Source organism: Malaclemys terrapin, chromosome 6 (genome assembly GCF_027887155.1).
Source record: "Malaclemys terrapin pileata isolate rMalTer1 chromosome 6, rMalTer1.hap1, whole genome shotgun sequence".
Classification (NCBI taxonomy): Eukaryota; Metazoa; Chordata; order Testudines; family Emydidae; genus Malaclemys; species Malaclemys terrapin.
Genome location: NC_071510.1, coordinates 35,934,972 through 35,957,617, shown reverse-complemented (window position 1 = coordinate 35,957,617; position 22,646 = coordinate 35,934,972). Strand labels below are relative to the sequence as shown.

The following is a 22,646-nucleotide window of genomic DNA, read 5'->3' as shown; positions in this document are numbered from 1 at the left end:
GAAACTTTGTTACATGGAGCAGTTTACCCATTTTCTCCATCCTGCCTGCTAAAGAACATATCTGCCTTTATGTATATCACAGTTCAAAAAGTGGCAACAAAGATTTTTTTTAACAATAATACTTTACTTAAGGCATTTCACAACTATGATAAAACATATGCTTGTCTCCCTCCCTGTTCAAAAAGGCACATGTTGACTTCCCATTGACCTCAGTAGGGATTAAGAATGTGCTTAAGTGCCTCCCTAAATTGAAGCTGGGAGATAATGAGGCCTAGCTAACCGTGAGCCAGAAAGATTCTCACAGCATAACCAACATGTCTCAGGAGAATAGGCAGAATTTCAACTAGCTATTAAACTAGTAAGTACAACTGCCCATTACAGAAAGGCAGCTTTTTTTTAATGAAAGATTTATTTATTTTTTGTAATGGGGTTACAAGTTTTACCCATCTTCTCGCTCTACACCACCAATTCAAAAAATACACCCTTATTATTTTTCTGAGCAACAAAGACTGCCTGGTAAGTGGGACAAGTGATTGTAACGGGTATGTGGAGATAAGTCTGCGTCCACAGTGCATTCATTCTCAGCAGCACCAATGCACCTTGTTTTTATCCAGTCTACTTACACAGAGTTGACACTGGAGAGTTCTCTTCTTTTTTTCCTATAAAGTTTTGCAAGCTCCCTCTCTTTGCAAAACAATGTATTGTAACAAAAAACTATTTTGATGAACATGTTGATAAAAAAAATCATGGAAAAATACCAGAAAATGTATCCATTCTTAACCCTGCAAAAGAGAAACAACTTGGAAGTTTCATCATTTTTCACAAAATTGTTTTCCTGGGTTTTGACCAATTCAGTTTACCACGCACCAAGAATACTGGTGTGGGAAGGGCTTCCTTTCCTCCTCTACGGATGAAAGCATCATCACATAGCAAATTGCTGTATGCTAGCAACTGAGCCTTGTTAATGTGCCAACAGTCTGCTTACTAGGGTCATGTCCATCTATTTGGTGCATATGCTGCCATCACCAACAAATGTTATATGCCAAATGTAACCACATCTCAATTCTCCATCACTGCACTGGCCAACAGAGCAGGACTTGGACCTACTGATGTCCTGAAATATTTTGGTTAAGTCCAAGGCACCTAGAGCACAGCAATATTGGGCCTCTCACCTGGGTTTGAGTCAGGCCCATTATTTTTATAGACCCAATTTCTGAAACCCTCATACTGAGTATCCCAGCAAAGTCAATGGGATTGCTCATGAATGTGTTACTCTGTGTGGGTAAAGGTAGCAGAATCAGTTCCATACTCAGCTACACATGTACTGTAGTTAGCAGATACTAGAAGGAGTTTGTCTCTGGATCACCACAATGATATCTATTCCCCAATAAGGAAGTGAAGCTTCACTTCTTCTATGTGAAATGCAGACAAGGGAGTGAATGCTGTAGAAAGAACTCCCAAGTATTTAAAAGGAGGGCTCCAGTCAGCAGCAAACGCTGCACCTTCATGTAGTGCCAGGCGTTATCTTTTTGTTTCATTTCTTCTTTGAGTATCTCCTGGACTCACTGCCAGATCTGGCAGTGGTTGGGTATGCATCAATGCCACATTCACAAATATTAAATTATTGCCATCTTTATGGAGTGTAAGATGGATTTTGTGAAGGTTTTTTATGGAAAAACATCACATTTCAAGGCTGGCCTTTTCCTACCATGCTCCATGGAACATCGCTTTTCTTTTGTTTTGCAGATATACAACACTGTTATTGTAAAAGAAAAGGGGGCAATTGCCATGGGGCCTGGACAATTTAAAAGGGCCTGGGGACCCCGGGGGCCAGCATGGGTGGTCACGGATTCGTCACTTCCGCCCCGGGCCCCGCCCTGCCTATGGACAGCCCTGGCCCTGGGGCTGGAATTTCTGTCAGTGGGCCTGGCAATAACCAACACATGGATCCATTCCAACCCCTTTAGCCTTTGTCAACTACCCACTAGGCAGGGACAGATCCACTCTAGCATTATAAGGAACAGCTAGTGGGAGCTGACAACTAAGGGATGTCCCAATACAATTTGTTATCCGCAACAATAAAACTGGTAAAAAAGGATCCATCATCCCATCACTATACTGTCTGAGCACCAAAAGATCTCAATACCTGACTCTGCTAACTCACATAATGAAGAGACAGTCAAAACAATTCTTCCCCTCTTAGTTCCACAGGTGGAACCACCTTCATTTGGTGGTAGTGGTGGTGGCCAATGCATTTGTGCTGTGTGAGCTTATAATGTGAGTCTTGGTCTCCATCACATCATAAGGGGTCTGTCCTCAGTGGAGAGTAACATGAGGTTCTTTTTACTCAGTCTCCAACCCACTTCTCACTGGCTTTAGCAGTAGCTCAGGATTCCTTTCAAGTGACAGATGGATGTGCTCACCCAATGGAGGAAAACACATTCTGGGTTGTAATTACCAATGGTAATTTAAAAACTGATTTTTTTTAAATTATGGCAAATATCTGAGCTCTTTGGTGGAAGGACTATCTTTTCACATGTTAGGACTGTGCCTAACAGAATAGGGTTCCAATCCCTGACTGGGGACTGTGAGCTCTTAAACAGACAAATAATAAATAGCAGTGAGAATAAACTTCAAGCTGTTTTGGCAAAGGGACAGATACAGCAGGTGTAAATGTTTTTATTCAGAGGAGACAAGAATTGAGGATTATGCAAAATACTGCAGTTGATAAACCCTTTCTCCCCTACGTCCTGCTTCAAGTCTAACCTGAAGCATTATGTGATCTCTGCTAATCCTGCAGCAGAAGACCCTTACATTCTATAATCACCATATCAAACTCTGCACAAAATATCTCTGCTGAGGGAATGGAATCCCTGGTCTGTTCCAACCCCCAAGCATGATTGGATCAAATATTCAAAAGCACCTTAGTGAATTAGGAGCTGAGGTTCCATTTTTTCAGTCCTCCTGAAAGTCAGTGGGACTTGGTGCCTAAGTTGCTTTTGAAAACAAGACTGCCACGTAGGCACATTTGAAAATTTACCTCAAAGCTTAAACACTTAAGGATCCCTCACTCGGATTTGTGCACCCTCCCCTGTACACCCAGAGCGTTTTCCCAAATCCCAGTGCAACAGGTGTCATGCTTAGATTCAGAGGCAACTTGATTACAGTGTACAAGGACCAGCCCAGGGAGAAAAATACTGGGTTCTAATGGGCTCTTTAATCAAGCAAATAACAGCTTAGCAAGAATCAATGGCTGGAAGCTGAACCCAGCCAAATACAATTTAGAAATTAGGCACAAATTTTTAATAGTGAGGGTGATTAATCATTGGAACAGACTGCTAGGGGAAGTGCTGGATTCTCAGCTCTTGCTGTCTTCAGATCAAAATTGGATGCTTTAGCCAAACACAAGTTATTGGGCTCACTACAGAGTAACTAAGTGAAATTTAATGGTATGTGATATACAAGAGGCCAAACTAGCCAATCTAATGGTCTCTTCTGGCCTTAAACTCTATGAAACTCTATGCTTCTTTCAAATTCATTCTCTTCCCCAAAGCCCACAAATGCTGAACGCTGCCTCTAGCAATGAAGCTGCTGTCACCAAGCCCTCAGTAACGTGTTTTTTTTTTTTAATAAAATTGCTCTAAGACCCAATCCTTTAAAATGCCAATCACCTCCTGGTGCAGTATTCTTTCAACTCCTAGTGATGATAGGGGAGGATGGTTTGATGGATATAACACTCAGAAGACACCAGAAGGGGTCGGTTCTGGGGTTAACCACAGACTTCTTATATGACCATGGGCCATTCACTTTATCACCTATCTATAATACTGATCACAATATCTCCAAACCCCAAAAGGGGGTTGTGAGAATAAAAATAATTAAAGAATGTCAGGTGCTGCAATACTACGGTAAGGAGGGCTGGGTAAGTGCTTAGCCAGGATGACTTTGGGGGCAGTATTCACCATCTTGCAGAATCAGACACTAAATTAACATCATACTTTGGGCCTCCCAGTGCATTTTGTGTTGTCTATCTGGGCAGGGCTATGGCCTACCCTGTATTTTACAGCACCGCCTGCACTAGAGGTAAATATTACTGAAATAACAGCAATCAAAATCATTTATGCAAGACAAACTAGAAAAAAGTAGTTTTTACACGCTGGCTAGTGCAGTGGCCTGGGACTCAGGAGACCTGGGTTCTAATACCCAAATCTGCCACAGACCTGCTGGGTGACATTGAGCAAGACACTTCACTTCTCTGTGCCTCAGGTTTCCCATCAGTAAAAAGGGGATAATGGTGCTTATTCTCCTTTTTAAAGCACTTTTAGATCTGCTGATGAAAAGTGCTATATAAGAGCTAAGTATTATTAATTATTTATTGTATGTATTACTGTTGTGCTTGTTAATAGCAATACTATAAACAATTAAAGCCATACTTTGCAACCTGCCAAAATCCAAATGTTGAATGCAGTATACCCCAAAGATCCCAAATGAGGGATACAAAGCATTATTTACAGTGGAAACTTAACCTGCAGTGGGTTTCATGCCCTTAATATAACTAACTTCTGTTATAAGCTCAGATTCATGGTTTTGTTGTGATTATGTAAATAATTTTCAGCAATAAAAGTGAGGGAAACAGCAGCTGAGGGAAACACCCAGTTTGCATGGAACACGGCTAACTTTGGATGTGGCTACACTGCAATTAAACACCCATAGCTGGCCCGTGTCAGCTGGTTTGGGCTGTACAATTGCAGGGTAGATGTTCGGGCTCATGCTGGACCCTGAGCTCTGGCACCTTCCCCACTCTCCGAGCTCAGGCTCCAGCCCAAGCCTGAACATCTACCCTGCAATTTTACAGCTCTGCCGCCATGGGTGTTTGATTGCAGTGTAGACATACCCTTTGGGACTAAAAAGGAGTGATTTCCCTTGAAATGAGGTACAATGGAGAAGTATGTTTGAAGGTGGTAAAATTACTTTTTAAAATGATCTAATGTTATTTCCCAGTTACATGCATGACATGGATACCTTGCAGAATAACGTAAAAGAGTGCAGCTTTGCAAGGGTTAGCTAGCTACCAATATCTGAAGGGGGAGGAGGGGTAGTTAAGCACTTTTTAGCCTTAAGCAAATACGTCAAGTTAACAAATAGTTCTGTACTATAGTTTAAAAATCTTCTTTCAAGTGGCATTTCAGCATTAACTATTTTAATTTCCACAGAAAAAAATGCATTGTAATAATGTTTAATGACGGCTTTACAACCATAGCTGTGACTTGTGAAATCAGAGGCCCAGAACATAGGCAATTTTTGGTGTTCACTCTTATAATAGTGTGTTTTAAGGTGCTGCAAATTAAAGATTAAGCTAGCAAAGAACTGGCCTTCGACTGGCACTAATCCAGGACAGCTGAAATGAATTACAGCACTTCAGCTGCAGGAAGTAACAAAGAAATAACGAAGGCCTTTTAAAACTCACCACTTATGCCAGGTGGGGAGGGGTTGGAAGGGGGTATTCTGAGGTATATGAATTAGTGGCTCCAGACTCACTGATTCTGTACAGGACACATAATCTAGCACTGTTGCCAAATAAAGTGAATTTAACAGAGATGAAGAAACGACAAAAAGCTTTCAGAATATAAATTACAACCAAAACAACAATATCAGATAAAGAATGGTTTAATACCAGGGTAACAGTCCACTGAAGGATGCTACAACCATGAGAAATCATGAGCACACTCCCCAAGCAATGAACCATCAGAATCGTCAATGTGGAATTTGCATGTATTCTAGTGTTGCCTAGTTATTTTATAGCATCAAACATTGTGCTTACAAACGTCACATAAAATATATAGAAGACAGAACCTGGCCCTGAGGAACATGTTTATTTTTTATATCAAGTTTCTGTTGGGAAAAGTATCTGTTTATATGCCATATTCTGAAAAAGTCATTTGTACTGATGTGCTTCCATATCATAACACCTTTACACGTAATAGTTCTATGGTAATCTAAAAATGGGGTTGCTAATTGTGGGAATACAGTGTTTATGGAGAGGACTGTAATCTAGTGAGTACAGCACTGGCCTGAAAGTCAGGAGATAAAGGTTTTCATTCTGGCTCTGTCATTATTTGACCCAGGGCAAATCATATAACCTATCTATACCTCATTTTCTCTCTGTACAAGCATAATAATACTTATAGGGTGCAGTGAGGACTAATTAATGAGGGCCAAATTTTATCTCAGTTACACAAGTGTGAAAGCACAAAGCTGTACTCAATTCAATATCAAATGGTTAGTTTATCACATCTTTATCATCATCCCCTTATATGATATATATATTTATGGGCCAGATCCTCAACTGGTGTAAATCAGCAGACCTCAGCTTACTTCAGTAGATCTATGCCAATTTACATTAGCTGAAAATCTCACTTGCACAGTCTAGAGAGATTATATAAACCGATTAGGGTGACTAGATGTCCCAATTTTATAGGGCCAGTCCCGATTTTTGGATCTTTTTCTTATATAGGCTTCTATTACCCCCTACCCCCGTCCCGATTTTTCACATTTGCTGTCTGGTCACCCTAAAACAGATGGATACCCATACAAATAGGCACATATAAATATGCTAAACGCCCTTTGAGATCTATGGCTGAAAAGCACTATAGAAGTGTTAATATATAAATTCTATGTATGTATGTACGTACTCATACACACAGACACCTAAATTTATTGGTTACCTCTGAGACTTGCAAAGAAAAGGTGCTTAAAAGCAAAGGGGGGGAGGGGGCTGTTGTTATTTTGCCTTTTTTATATATATAACACACACACCCACACACACAATAGAAAGCCTCAATATTTTCTTTCACTGCTGGAAAGGAAGAAAGATAGCCAAAAATATGTTAACAATTCCTGTAAATCCCAGATTATTTGCAAAAACAATGTATTTTTAACAGACAATTCAAAAGGATCCCGCAGACTTTGTAAAACCTGTCTGCGGAATTCCTCGTGGATAGGGATCTCACTATCTGGGCAATTTTATATATGTCTGCCATTCTTACTCATGATGAGAAGGACATTAGTTCATAAGTCATCCCAGTGATTTCTCCTATATATAAAATTGAGTTGGTAATATGTCTGGAGTGAGAGGGAATAGATAGTTGTATATTAACATTATTTTATGGCTTGTCTACATGGTGTGGTAATGCCCTACATTAACTGGTCCATGTAGATCCTGCTGGTGTGCACTAAAGGTTCCCTAGTGTGCGTTAACATAATAGCTTTTCTGCCTCCCTTCCATTCATCCGACATTGCTCCTTCATACAGCCCTCTCCCCCCCCCCACACACACACACACACACTGTGGAGGACAGCAAAACAGAGACAGCCAAAACCAAAAGACACTCCACTCTTCTGTGTCCTAAATCCCACAATGCACATGTACAGCCCAAGTTTCAAGGCAGCAATGCAAGTGGGAAGAAATCTCCACCTAGGGGTATCCACAGAATTTGCAGCCTTCATTTACCTCCCAGGGCTCACTGCCCAGACCATATCCTCAGCTAAATCAGCTGCTAAAGAATGAAGCAGCAGATAGTAAATTCAGTCAAATATCTATACTTGACTAGCATAGATTACCTGCTAACCAAATAACATAAGGCACTCTTATTTAATCTAGGGCCTTATAAAACTGTTCAATAGATAGATTTACTGCCCCCACACAGTGCTTAATACACACACGGCTGGCATGTCACTTGCCAAATGACTCTATCTACTCTACAAGTTATGGGGAGCATAGATATGCAGCACAGTAACCATGGTTTAATGAGCACCCAATAAATAAAAGGACATGTCATGTATTACAGCACCACAGCAGCAGCAGCTATAGTCTCGCTGCCCATATAGGATGAGATTTTCAAAGTCACTGAGAGGACTGGAACACCCAGTTCTCTTTAATTTTAAAGATAATTGGGTGTCTACATCCCTGAGCAAGTGGCAAGCACTGAAGGAACAGTCCAAGCGGAGAGATAAGGGGGACAGAGAGGACCATTGTGCCCTCCTGATTTTGGGCTGGTCCTGGCTTTCTTATATAGAAACCCATCCCTGGCTGCCTATGAGTTGCAATGCAGTCTTCTAGGATCTCTGTGGTGGCACATGCTACGAATATGACCTCAGCACATGCCTTACACTGGGGCTTGTAAGCTGGCAGTGTAAGAATGCTGTATTGGCACCAGAGGGATTCATCCTGAGTTTGCTGCAGCCCATTAATGGCTCCTATATAGGTGACATCTTTCTGCAACCACTTTGAATATGTTTCTGCTAGAGAGAGAAAATATCACCAAATACACAACATGCCAACACATCTGAATGATCATAGTAAACATGAGAGACTCAAGAGGACTCGGTCTGATCTCACGCTGGTGAGAATCAGGAATGACTCCACTGAAATCTCCTGATGAAAAGCACTATAAGAGCTAGGTATTAAATCTATGGAGTTACACCGGGGCAAAATGAGCTAAGTGAAATCAAAATTAAACCCCAACATTTTCAGAAGAAATTACTTTATCTGTGGTTATGTCATCCACAGGAATGATAAGCCATTCCTAATAAATTCTGGATGCATTTAGTTGCTTGAGATTTGCCTTTTAAATTTGTCACCAAAATGTTTATGGAGATACTACAGTGGTTAGCATGTTAGAAATAGTAAATGCAGACAGGCAGCTGAATGGTTGCGATGTATCTTGTATCTACCAGATGGGGTTGCCAAACAGTACAGTGTACTGCACCTAACCTATTTCAAAATCCCATCTGGTGTCTGGACTCACTCCTCATGCATCCCACACACAACTCAAACCGTTACCCTTCATGCAGTGTCCTTTATCTATTTCTCCAAGGTGTACTAGAATAGAGCCCCTCCTGCAGTCCCCAGCTGAGCCAATAGGAGCTGGGCTAATTCAGCCACTTACAGGCATTCTTCATAAGACTCATGCAGACTCAAAGAAAACAAGTCATTGGGCTCATCATTCCAAAAGACACCGTGCTCCAGCACCCGGGGCACAAGCAGTTGGTTCCCTGTTGACACAACTGAGACCTGCCAGTTTCAGAAATTCAAAACAACTTTGGTGTCTAATTCTTTTCAATTAGCACATATTGGGCAAAGTTTTTTATTTGATCTGTGGGTCTTAAGTAAACAATTGGGTTTTGTTTGCCAGGGGAATATGCCGAGCGTGTGGATCGGTGTCGGTTCTGTGAAGCATCCTGTTCTAAGTGCACAGGGCCAACTCAGAATGACTGTATCGGCTGTGCAATCACAAGGTAAGTGATTGTTGTTGTTGTTATTTATTTACATTGTGGTAGCAGGTAGACGCCCCAGTCAGGATCAGGGCCCCACTGTACTAGGTGATGTACAAACACACAAAAAGAGACTGTAATTAACCCAATGAGGCGAATCGAGTATGACAAACAAAATTAGATCAAGGAAGGAGAACAAAGGGGGCACAAATGAGACCAATTGCTTGCACAAGTAACTAGTGCATGCCCAGATGGGTCCTGAGGGCAGAAAATCTTTTTTCCTTAAATAAATGAAATCAGCTAATCCTGACTGACATACAGGCAAACCATAACTGTTGGTAGTAGGTACTGGCCTCTAACATGCCACAAAGGACACAGGCTGACACTGATCAGTGACAGTCAGGGTATGTCTACACCGCAATTAAAAACCTGTGGCTGGCCAGTGCCAGTTGATGCGAGCTTGAGCTAAAGGTTTGTTTAATTGTGATGTAGATGTTTGGGCTCGGGATGGAGCCCAGGCTCTAGGACCCTAAGGGGGGAGGAGGAGAGTCCCATAGCCCAGCTCCAGCCAGAGCCCGAACATCTACACCACAATTAAACAGACCCTTAGCCTGATCCCCACGAGCCCAAGTCAGCTGGCATAGGTTAGCTGCAGGTGTCCAATTGCAGTGTAGACATATCTTCAGACACTCGGAGTCCAATATTTGACTTGCCACATCTGCATTGTTTTTTACTATACATATTTGATTTATATGGTAACCTGGCATGATATCAATTACCATACAGGTCCTGAAAGGATTATTGTCTAACTAAAGACATAATTATTTATTTAAAATATATCTAAATACTTCCTTACTAGAGCAGGTCCTGAACTAAATCCCAACCTGAACCACTGCTCAAACTTTGGGAAAGTTTGAATCTAATATGAATTCTGCAGCTCAGGGTCACCTCTGCTATTTATACAAGGGAGCTATGATAGCCTCTTGTTTTAAATCCTATGTTCTTCTAATAGAGAAGGTGTAGTCTTGACTCTGCACTCACATTAGTTTTGCTCTGGTGTAATTGCACTGATTTCAGTGGAGTTACTCCATTTTTACACTGGTGTGAGATCAGAATCAGCTCCTACAAGCTTTTTCCATGGTATAAGAACACACCAAAAAACAAGTAAACATACAATTTATAACACCAGTGTCTATGAGAAGACCTCTGAAATAACAAGAAACACCCAGTGGCGTCAATTCATCCTTAAAGCAACTCTACTGCCTTTAGGTGGGTTATACCATGGATTAATTTAGCCCAATGTGTCCGGCCAGAGTGTCAGGCTCAGAGCTGAAGTTCTATGCTTCTGGGTGGTAAATTGGAACCTCTGTGTTACTGTAACACAGATTTTTGTGGGGGAGGGGAGGTTTGTTTGTTTATTGTTCCACAAAAAAAGGTACAAGGTGATCTAATTATAACAAATTACACAAAACCCCCTAGATGTTCCAGTCTGTAATGATCAAGCTCCTCTCTTTCTTGAGTGTCCATGGCCTTTGGGAGGCTATGATCATAACCAGAGTTTTAGTTGCCTCCTATTTGGCTTCAAGCAGAATTCCTCAGTCTTGTGTGGAGCTAGACATTTATTCCACTTCTGTCACCAATTTTGGGATTCTAGAATATACACGTAGATCATTTGCAGAGGTACTTTTCCTTACACAGGGTTACACTACATAATACAACTGGAGAAGAGGGGAGTTAAACTCCAAAGCTCTTATTTCACTGTAACAAGTCCCTCACCAGTTTTTGCTTTTTCTTTTTACATCTAGGGCTTCCAAAGAGAGTCGGATTTTTATCCTTCTGTCTGTTGTAAAAGATCTACTAAGAAAATACAAAAATAAAAAGAAACAACAAAAATAAAAATAGATAAATGAAAAATCCAAATGGAAACTGTAGGAGGAAAAATATCTCCAGTAGATACTATTTGTAATATATTGGAAATAGACCTATTTAAGTCTCAGTCTCCAGGGTCCTATGGTTCTAAATGGTTCACACTGAAGAGAGTGATGAATGGTGCTCTAATACAGACTACAATTCAGGAGAGAAGATCTCCTACAGTGGGATTCTTTTTCTTTTCTACAAAGGATGAAAAGATTGTGTTTTTCCTTCTGAAGTCCTATGAAAATGAGAACACTGAACATCCCCATTCTCTGTGGAAAATCTGCTCTAGGCACTGTTCCCTTGTTCGGAAACCTAAGAGTCCATTATCTGTTTTTAATGCAGCAGGGTAATTTGGTTTTTGCCAGCCAAACAATTTAGTTCTCAATTAAAAAAAAACCTTCTCCTTCAGTTGTAAATCTATATCCCATAATCTATAGAGCTCAGGATCAGGATCTGAGCTGTCAGCTTCTATCATGAGGACTACATTGTGACAAGGGCAAGAGAGGGTCTCTCTTTACTGTAAAAAGAACAGAAGTACTTGTGGAACCTTAGAGACTAACAAATTTATTTGAGCATAAGCTAAGGTGCCACAAGTACTCCTGTTCTTTTTGCGGATACAGACTAACACGGCTGCGACTCTGAAACCTCTCTTTACTGTACTAGCTTTGTTGATAAAAATCAGTCAGCCTCCTGAACAGAGATAAAGTCTACTGAATGCCATGTGTAGGTATGCGAGTCTCTTTCTCTCCAACCATCTAGTGTTCTTAACTTTTCCCCGTCGATCCTATATGTTTGTTCCTAAACTTTTTCAAAGGAAGCATCCTGGGAACTGCTTATTTATGGGGCACTCCTGGAGAATCATTTGCTACTGAGTGAGCAACACAGTGGCATAGCTAGGAGTGGGAATGGAAATTTGGGTGGGCCCTGACTTTTGCGTGGAAGGACAATGACAGACTGTGCTAGCTCAGGTTCTCCCCCAATGCCACACCCTCTTCCTAGCCCTGGTACCCCCAGACACAGGGCTTCACCTGCTGAGCGGGGCACGCACATAGGGTGGCTTAGAAAATAGCAAGGCAAAGCTGCCGGAGCATAGCTTTCTGAAGTGCGGGCGCATAGCTCCATCCTGGATTTCAGGTGCCCGAGTGATGCTCCGGGGCACTGTGGCAGCACTATACCCCTGCTCAGATTTGGGTGGGCCTGGATGCTAAGTGGGTGGGCCACAGTTCATCCAGGCCCATGTGTGGCTATGCCCCTGGGGCAAACTTGCTTCAGCAGAAGGCAAGAGGCAGGAAATGGGAGCAAACTTGCACCCTACCCTGAAATTTACTGTTCCTCCCCCAGGCATCGATGACCCACAGAATGAGAACCTCTCATTAAGCAAAGAGACTTGCATTGTCACCAGTGGCAGCACAGCTGTGCAAAATGTTCACCAACTATATACCAAGCCAGGCAAAATTCCCTTGGTTTCATTATCAATTCAATGCTCGGGTCATGTTCTTCAAGTCTTGCTAAAGACCTCTTCACATTTCATATAACGGAGATGTTGGAACCAATCAGAGGCAAAGATACAAGTAACACTATCCAATTTGTGTCAACACAGCAGTAGTTTTGCCATCACAGCCATGTTTGTCCATCCCCACAATTATCAACATTGCAAATCAGGGTAATTTTGAGATGATTTCTAACTAAAACACCATTTGACAAATTGTCCTCAAATTCTGCAGAAACAATCTCCCTTCAGAACAAATCTGGTTGATTGTCACACCAAACCAAAATTACAGGGGCACAAAATAGGGCTCTCTAATGAAACTTGATTGCTACCATAATATGGAGAAACCTCTGTCCTGAAATCAGTGCTAAAAAAGTAAGGAGTCAATCCTTAATTGTCATGTTAAACACATATCAAGATCAGGTTCCACATGTATAAAGTCAGTCCAGACAAAGATTTAAGCACAGAAGTGCATGAGGCAATATGGAGTCCTCTCCATTATTTTCCTTAGCTATATTTAAGACATCTTGAGGTTCTAGCCCACTGCTTCAACTTTTTCTTTCATATATCTTTCTCCACATTTACTCAAAGGCCACATCATTATAATATGTATCTTTTCCTCCATTAAGATTAAAACCATTAAATATAAAATAATGGTGAACCTGAGCCAGTTATGTTGCTACCACATTCACTCAGTTCCTTCAGACTCATCAAAAAAGTTTTGGAGAAGATGTGTCATTAGCCAGCATTAAAAAGTATTCAGCAATAACCCTCATAGGATTCAACAATAATCCTCATATGGGGACAGCCCCTAACACCCCAATCCTGTGAAGATTTACACATTTATGTTTAACTTTATGCACTATGAATAGTCCCATGGGCAGTTCAAAGCAAATCTTTAAAGTAAAACAAATAGAAAGCTTTGACAGAGGCTTAGATTTTTTCACAGATAACTTCTGTGACAGAAATATGTTCTTGGCTTCTTTTTAACAGACATAAGGAACATTTCAGAGCTTGTGGTACAGAGACATCAAGATAAGTGATTTTCTGTGGGGAAAAAAAGTCAAATTCAAATCTGAAGTGTAAGATTGAAGTTAAAGGCTTAGCTGGCCTCCCACTTTATCTTACCAAATGTTGTAAAGAAAATCAATGGGAAATTAAAAGCAACGTGCAAAAAATATAAGTAATAAATATAACTGGGGGGGGGACGTTTTCTTTTTGTTTGTTTTAAAGATGAAGATACAGCTATAGACTCTAATTTTTGCCTTTCTCTGCCACCACAGATTTTTTGATGATGGACGGTGTGTGCTGCAATGCCCCAAAGGGAAATTTGAATTTAACAACCAATGCCATTTGTGCCATCATACCTGCATGGATTGCAGTGGAAGTGAACCAAACAAATGTACTGCTTGTGGTACAGGTAAGTCAGATTTCTTCTTACAACTTTTTCCTTCGCCTCTTAATTTCTCTTTGCCTCTGCTTTCAGGACTAATCCTGGCCATGTTGATGTCAGTGGAACTTCTGCCACTGTTTCGGGCTATCCTCATGATTTAACTCGGTATAATGTCCTGGAATTCAGTTTGTATGAAAAACACTCTTGAAAATACAGATGTATTCTGTTCTTGTTGGGTCAGTTCATTATTTATCCAACAAAGACAGCCTAATGTATTTGGAATTATGCCTGACTTTAGAGAAGCAAAAATAAAAAAAAAAATTTAAAAAGGAAATGTTTTTGGTTGAATAAAACAGAAAACCTAAGTTTGGAAATAGAAAAGCTGCACTAGGCGGTTTAGTCTACCCTGGAAGCCTTTTAGTGCTAACCCAGACAAGAAAAAAGTCTGCTCTTTCATCACAATTCACTTAAATGAAACATGTATAATAGCCACAATAGCTTCATCTTCCATCTGCTTCTAACTGCCCCCCTGCTTGGAAGAAATATATTAAATTATATTCAAAGGTGAGCCATGTGTCAGAGTCATGAAGCTCAGATCCAGATTCTGACCCAAGTCTGAACTTTGCCACAGCTGGTGCGGGCTATTTCTAATTCAGTGTTCTAGCTTAGGCACATTACAGAGGTAGATTCAAGCCTGACTCCAAAGTCCAAACTTCAACCAACTTTGGTAGGAATACATGTATGTTTCAGCTCCAGTACTCCTGTTTAGCAGTGAAAAATGTATGTTTCAAATAGTTATTACAGTGAGAATGTGTAAGTCTCAGAAAATGCTGCTCTTCGGGAGCTAAGACAGAACAGTAACAGTCATTGCAGAACAAGGTAGATAATAGGAGATATGGGATCACCAGCATCCTGTCTAAAGCAGATTTAGGTCAGATGCAGATGTATAGTGAACCCACTTCCATATTCCTAAAGAGAATGCTACCATCCACACAAAGGGAATCGAATCTAATCTCTTAACAGATGATATTTAAACAGACAATACAGGGAATTCCATGGTAGAAGGAATTCTTTTTTACTTTGAAATTACAGTAGAGCATGGTAGATTTCCCCAAAGTACTGCACATGAACATGTGTTAGATTTCTGGGGGTATAGTCTAAAAAGTTACTGAAAGTAAAGAGTATTCAGCTGCTGAAAAGACAGGAATGGATTATGTGTCTTTGTCACAATATTTTCTTGAATAATGTTTTCCTGACAATATGTTACTTAAATCACAATTTTATGTTATCAGAGGTACTTAAACTCTGTGGACCAATGGACCAAAATTACAGGGGCACAAAATAGGGCTCTCTAATGAAACTTGATTGCTACCATAATATGGAGAAACTACTGTCCTGAAATCAGTGCTAAGAAAGTAAGGAGTCAATCCTTAATTGTCATGTTAAACACAGATCAAGATCGGGTTACGAACAAACAAGCAGCTACAAGATTTATACATAATATTCTATACATCTGTTGGTATTTCTAATTATCACTTATGACTAAATGAGCAAGCAAAACTTACACCATCATAAATTCAGCAAAAGCTTGACAGGAGTGCTGAATTAGCTAATACAGCCAGACTGTGCAAGTAATACAGGCCATTGCCCTACCAAGTGGTAGCAACCACAGCACAAGGCTGCTGTAAGGACAAAGGTATCTGAATCACTTGCCTTGACAGGCTTAACATCTCTCAAGTGTAGATCATCTTCCAAAGAATCTCTCTTTTCATTAGGCATTATTTTCCATTAAGATCCCCAAATACTAATTGAATAACATTTTTTCTAAAATAATTGAGTTAAAAATTGTTATTGATGGATTGACTCAGAGTATTGATAAGGGAATATGGAGCCTTTCACTTCTAGGAAGCCAGTTCAAATCCAGACCAGGTTGGTGGTGACCCCAAATCTTTCGCATCTGACTGACACTTTCATGGCAAATGTGAAATACATGAGTTGATAGTCTCAGTCCAGTTCTCAATATATAGATATCTACATCACAAAAAACACTATTACAATATGTACTAATTGGTACCCACATTGGCAGTCTCATTCCAGAGGCTGAGACCAAATGGACAAAGAGGCTAAGCCACACTTTTACCCCTATAAGCAGTATCTTCTTGTCAGAATCACAACAGTGTGGGGAAAAACTTGCACCGCTGCTGCCCATTCTGACCCTATTTTGGGCAGCAATATAGAACTTCCATCTCTATGGGCACCCAGAGAGGCAGACACCATGGTAACAGTCACAGTATCAGGACCTGAGTAGACTAGAATCCATTCTGCAACTTTCATGAATAACCAAAATTCACACACAAAAAGTAAAAATAAAAAGCTCTTTTTATACAGAGCAACTACCCATTAATAATATTTAGGTTCTGTCTGCAGCTTCAAAAATTGTCATGGGGAAAATATTGATGCAACATAATACAGTTAGCACAGTAAAAATAGTATTGTAAGGTGACTTGTAAAGAGCTCCCTACACTGCAATGCAAGCATCCTGAGTTATACCTGCTTTCACAAGTTACATTGTTTCAGGCGGGAGGTGGGGTAGACTGAGGGAAGAGGTTTCACTACTGAAATGACTCTGTGGAGTAGACATGGGAGAGCTTTCATCTAGTGGACCTGCCAGTTTTTACCTTGAAACACTAGAGATCACTGGTGCTTCAGTATAAAATAGACAAGCTTACACTTCTAAATTCAATCCAAAAATCCAAACTTTCAAGATTCAGGGTAATCAGGATGAAGATTCCAATGAAGACTCAAGCTTCCCCAAAGTTTAAGTGAAAGATATCCAAGTTCAGGGAGGGGCCTCTTCTGTCACACCCATGTGTGTTGAGGAGAATTCAGGGTGAGAGTCCCAATCATGGAAGCGTCTCTGTCCATATTTGAGGATTGTGGGGTGTTTATACACTTGAAATAACTGTTATGAAATTTTTAGTGCCATAATTTCCCAACACTGTGGAAAGTGTTGGGTACAGATCCTCAGTTGGTGTAAACGGGTGAAATAATTTCATTGATTTCAACTGAGCTATACTAATTGACCATCAGCTGAAGCTCTGGTGTTCAATGTTAACACTACTTTTTCCTGCCTTAGCTAAATGATGTCTCTTTTACTGCTGATCTATTTTTCCCACTGTGTTTTTGTTGCACAGACAAGAGAGGGAAAAAACGTTTCCTGTACATGGGAGAGTGCAGAGAGAGTTGTCCACAAGGCTACTACCATTCAGAGAAGAACAGCGCCTGTCTGTCTTGCTTAGAGCAGTGTGAAATGTGCCTCGACTCCACCCAGTGCAACAGATGTTTCAAAGGATATTACCTAGCTGATAACAGGTGTCTGAAGCACGAGTGTAGAGAAGGTAAGCACCCACCAGTAGGAATAATACCCCTGGGCCAGATGCTCAGTTGAAAATCTGGCCCTGGTTTTCTGATACACAAAAAGACCAAATCCTAAGGTCCTTAATTCAAGTTCTGGTTCCCCTCTCACATGTATCCATGTAAATTGGGAGTCAGTCCCTTGAGGTGAATGGAGTTACACAAGTGTAAGTGGGAGAAGAATCACACTGAGTTAAAATGAGTGATTCCAAGTATGAGTAGTACCCTTAGGGTTTGGCAGGATTGATACATTTATTTTCAGTATCTCAGCTGAATGCTTTAAATATTGACCTTCATTTTGCTAGAATTAACCCTAAACTTGGAATCTTCAATGCGCAGGTGAAGTGGAGGACCCTAACTCTGAAGACTGCGTGCCATGTGCAGATGGATGCCGGAGTTGTCAGCTAGGTATGTGTTGTTTTTATGTGCGGTTCCCCTGGTAGTTTCAATTGGGAATATATTATTCCTTTTCATCTCTGATCCTAAATCCTTGTGTGGGGTTAATGAGCACTGCTCATTCTGTCCCAGAGCAAGCTGCTTTGCAGATGGTGTGATTCTTGAACAAGAGCCATATTTTAGCCACAGCATGCACTATACATTGAGAATTATGTTTACCTAATTCATCTTCACGACACTCTTCTGAGATAGGTAACTATTAGTACCCCAACTAAGAGGTTTTGTGAAATTCCCAAAGCTACAGAAAGAGTTGATGTCAGAACCAGAATTAGACCTCAGACATTCTAGGCCTGAGCACAGACCACTAGACTATTTCTCTTCTTTGACGAAACATCTGTAATGTCAAACTCCATTACAGGGCAATTTACTTCTGCTGAGCTACAGTGTCTCAAAAATTGATTAATACTAGTAATTTTTCATGAGGATAAAGAAATGCGTCTCCTACTCACAATGTGGTTCTGTCAGAATGTTTGACATCCTCAAATAAATACCATCTACTCAGTCCAGAACAGTTAATTCTAATCTGCCTTATATTAATTCAAATGGAGACAGACAATTCACCACCATTTTTGGCTCTTGGGCATTTCTTTTGGAGACTTAAATGTTGAAAAGATGTTGCAGTTAGTTTAATTTAGCTGGCTTTAATACATTTGTGTTAAGAAACCTGACTTCATCATGGCTATGCTGACAGGAGTACAACAGACGAATCTATAACCCGGGGACTGAAGGAGAACAGGGTGACCCAACAGGAAGACAAAATAGTGTCCAAGTGGGGATTAATTATACTGATGAGGAAGTTCACATCACAGAAAGGAACTTCTTGCTGTCAAGCAATTTCCAAAAAGTTAAAGGAAAGGAAAGTATACGGGGCCAAATTTTACTCTAATTAACTTGTTATAAATCTGGAGAAACTCTACTGCAATCAACAGAGTTACTTCGAATTTAAAGTGGTATAAATGAGAGAGGAATTTGCCCTAGTGTCTTTCAACAGTCTGTATCCAAATGTGTTAAAATTAGAGATGGCCCTGAATCACAAACTCTAGATCCAGATGTCAACAAGTTTCCACAGTTTGGGGTTGTTCATATCTGGCACTTTGGTTTGGCCAAATTCCTAGTTAAAATTCTTGCTTTGTAACACTAGCTACAGCAGTAAATTGTATGGAGCCATCTAAAGCAAAGTGAATACTGAAAGAGGTATCTGCAAACATTCATTAAAAGAAAATTCATGAATGCACTCCCACCCGCAGTATTCACAGTCACTTTGATTTACTGTTTTCAAGCTTGCATGCATGTGATCATGATATTTTTACTTTTTTGTGAAAAAATAAATACCCATACAAATATGTATTCGTACAGACGTTTTCACCACAAGCCCTCCGGTTCTTAATTGTTCAGTCATTCAATAAATGAGCAAACATAATAGCATGTGGCTTAGGTGACCAGTTACTCAGTATAAATATTATCAAGTCCAACACCTTCTTTCATGACTGTGGATGTTCCTTTGGCAATGGAATGCAGTTCTCAAACTTCATTGGACCGTGACCCCCTTGTGCCAACAAAAATTACTACATAACCCTCGGAGGAGATGGGCTGGAGTTTGAGCCCCGCCCTGGGCTGAAGCCCTTGGGCTTCGGCGTCAGCCCAGGGTGGCAGGGCTCGGGCTTCATCTTCAGCCCCAGGCCACAGTGAGACTAATGCTGGCCCTGGCGACCTCATTAAAATGGAGTCCCGACCCACTTTGGGCTCCCAACCCACAGTTTGAGAACCATTGTAAAAATGGAGGCAGGAGGGAAGGATTCAATACGACTGTGTGGACCTTTCATAAGCTGCAATCCTACCCCACCCAAACTCCCTACTTGCTGTGAGGTTGGCTAGAAGAGGAGTGAGGGTGGAGAATCTGCTGCTATGCAAATCCTCCTGTTTATGGATAACTGGGAAACAGAAAAAGGGGCTAAAGTAGTTGGCAAATGGGACACCCTATTCTAATGTCATTCAGCTCCTAAATAGAAACTCACCATGAGGTTTGCTTCTCAATTCCCTTTTGACTCTTATCTTTGAAATTCTGATTTAAACAGGGTTTCCAAAAGCTCCAATCAACGCTTGAGACAATTGGCAAGAGTCAGGCAAATTCAGGATCAATTTTTAGCACAGACCAAAGGTCAGAAGTGTTCAGGGTGCGGAAAGTTTGGCTGGAACTCCAGAAAATCTTTGTGATTTTTGGCTAAGACAGATGATAGAACAGTGTATACGGTTATTTTAAAATGCTGCCACTAGATTTTAAACTGAAGCACAAAAGCAGGCAGAAAGCAAGATCCTGAACAGATTTCAAAAGTTATCACGTGTCCCTACAGTAGAACATTATTATTAAGTTCTAGATTTAATATGAACTGGACAGACCTGCTGGGAGGGTTTTTTTTTTTCTGTTATTAATTGGTTAGATTTTGACTGCATCATTAGCTTAGTTTGCAGCTAAGACAAATGAAGGAAGAGAGTTCTCATAGCTGATCAGAAATGGATAGACTAGATACCTCTGAGAGCAAACAGTTGGGCCATGCTGCTCTGCCCAGCCAGAAGTGGTTTCTGATGACAAAGGCTGTAAAAACATTCCAGTGCCACAAAAGACACAAAACAATGAAATGTTATGTCTGCTGGGAAAATGCTGAATTTGATGCATTTGTATTCATCCAAAAATGCCAGATGTAACTTTTTCTTTCTGAAGCCTGATCCTGCAGTCTTTACTTGTCTCAGACATATCTCCCCTCTGACAACACTAAGGAATTTTGCCTCAGATCAGGGCATAATGGTAATTGGGGCACTCTCAATCAGCAGTGCACTAGGAGTTTCTGGGGGTAAACAAATCTTCTTTCTAGAAAATAGTGTAGTAGCCCAACTAGAATTAAAGCTATGTCATTTTCTTCCCTAAAAAGATATGATTCTTAATATGTAAATAGATATAGATACATTTAGTTAGATATACAAAAAGATTCAGACTCTCTGTGAAATGAGTAATGATATGCATCCTTTTTTTAGTGTTTTGAGATCTATGGATGAACAGCACTATCTAAGAACTAACTATTACTATCCTGCTGTCACCCTGGGTTGTGAGTAAACCACAGCTTTTATTGACTGCAAGATGATTTATCGGAACTGAATAAAATAAGAAAGCGAGATACATCACAAACACACTGCAATAAGCTTGTTGATTGATGGATTTGTTATCTTCAGCAAATCACAAGAGTTTAACTGATTTTTTTCTTTTTATAAACTGTGATTCTTTGGTAATGCATGTAACTTCAAATATACTTAGTCGGGTCAGATTAATTAAGATAATTGAACTGAGTGTGTTGCTAGTAGTCCGTGGGCAGAAGAATTCTTGCTTGCCACAACTTGGGTCTGCTGTATTTCTATCTATCCCTATTTAGCCTTATCTGTGACCAGACATAAGTTATAAGCCTTCTGGTAGCTAATTATTTATGTCTTGACTGACCTATATCAGCAATCTCTTAGTCAAAGTTGATGACAACTGATCAACAAAGAAATGTAATATTTCAGGATCAAACTTTATGCTCAGTTTCTGTTAGCTATTGTACTTCAGTATTTTAGTTTTAGGAACTGGTGAAGGTAACATGGCAGGAGAGGGTAGGAAAGATCTTCAGGAAAGTGAAGGAAGCGATGAATGGATTAGCCCAAAGAAGGTAGTAAGCAGATGGAATTTGGTGCCTCCTCAGACAGATGAAGATGGCAGATGCTTGCACAATGACCCGATCCCCGGTGTTGGGATAAGGGGAAAAAGCAGTCTAGTTTTAGGAATAGAGAAATCACTTAATCTCTCTCTGCCTCAGTCTCCACATGTCAAAGGATGTATTGACACTTACTTCTCTCACAAAGCTATTCTGATTATTAATGATAATAAGCCATTTTGAGATGAAAAGTATTGATCTTATTAAAACAAATACAGCAGTGATAAGGCAAAAAACATTGTTACAGACCAGTCAGACCATTTATAGGAAAATGCTCCAAAAATAGACATTACTAATAATGCATTTAGGGTGCACTGGTGTGAGTGAGAGCTACAAATGCTAGGTATCATGCAATGTATTGTCAAATCCATATATTTAAATAGCCATTTTTACTGAGACCTAGAAAGCAGACCCATAGTCTTAACCCTAATTCTTATCCTAGTGCACAACACTAGTAACTAACCAGGCTGGGTGCTAGAGAATTCTGCAGGTGCAGTGGAGAAGGGCTCTTTCACCAGGCCATGTCTTATGGTAACTACTGCAGCCTCACTGCTGTAGAAAGCCTACATTCATACTGAATCCCCATCTTCCCACCGAAGCGGGGGTTGGTCCTGTAACCAACACTGGAATAAGATGAGGGAATTAAAGACTCTCCTTTTTTTGGCCATCATCATCTCAGCTGATTCCTGGCTGGCAAACATGAACCCTCTTGTTCTCTGCTTCACTACACTGAATGGTGGCAGCCCACAGAACAATGGTTACTATTATGCCACCAAACATGTAAATAAATTTTAGAACTGGTGAAAATGTGTATTGTGGCATTTCCAATTTCTGCGATTCAATCTTTGTTACTGCAAGTGGGTCTTACATGAGAACGATTGCTGCTGCATGATGGCAATGGCATAACAGACATGTTTGCTGATTTTAATACTAAGAATATTATCCAGCTAATAAGCCTGCCTCTG

At 40.4% G+C, this 22,646-nt stretch overlaps 1 protein-coding gene across 1 annotated transcript in view; it reads left to right on the top strand.

Moving 5' to 3' along the window:
- The window catches only part of PCSK5 (proprotein convertase subtilisin/kexin type 5), a 295,959-nt gene that overhangs the window by 230,352 nt on the left and 42,961 nt on the right, over positions 1-22,646 (top strand). The window contains exons 21-24 of the mRNA XM_054032645.1: positions 9,194-9,296; positions 13,962-14,098; positions 17,266-17,469; positions 17,825-17,893. Of these exons, the coding sequence (XP_053888620.1) occupies positions 9,194-9,296; positions 13,962-14,098; positions 17,266-17,469; positions 17,825-17,893 (513 nt within the window). The remainder of the gene's footprint in view (positions 1-9,193; positions 9,297-13,961; positions 14,099-17,265; positions 17,470-17,824; positions 17,894-22,646) is intronic.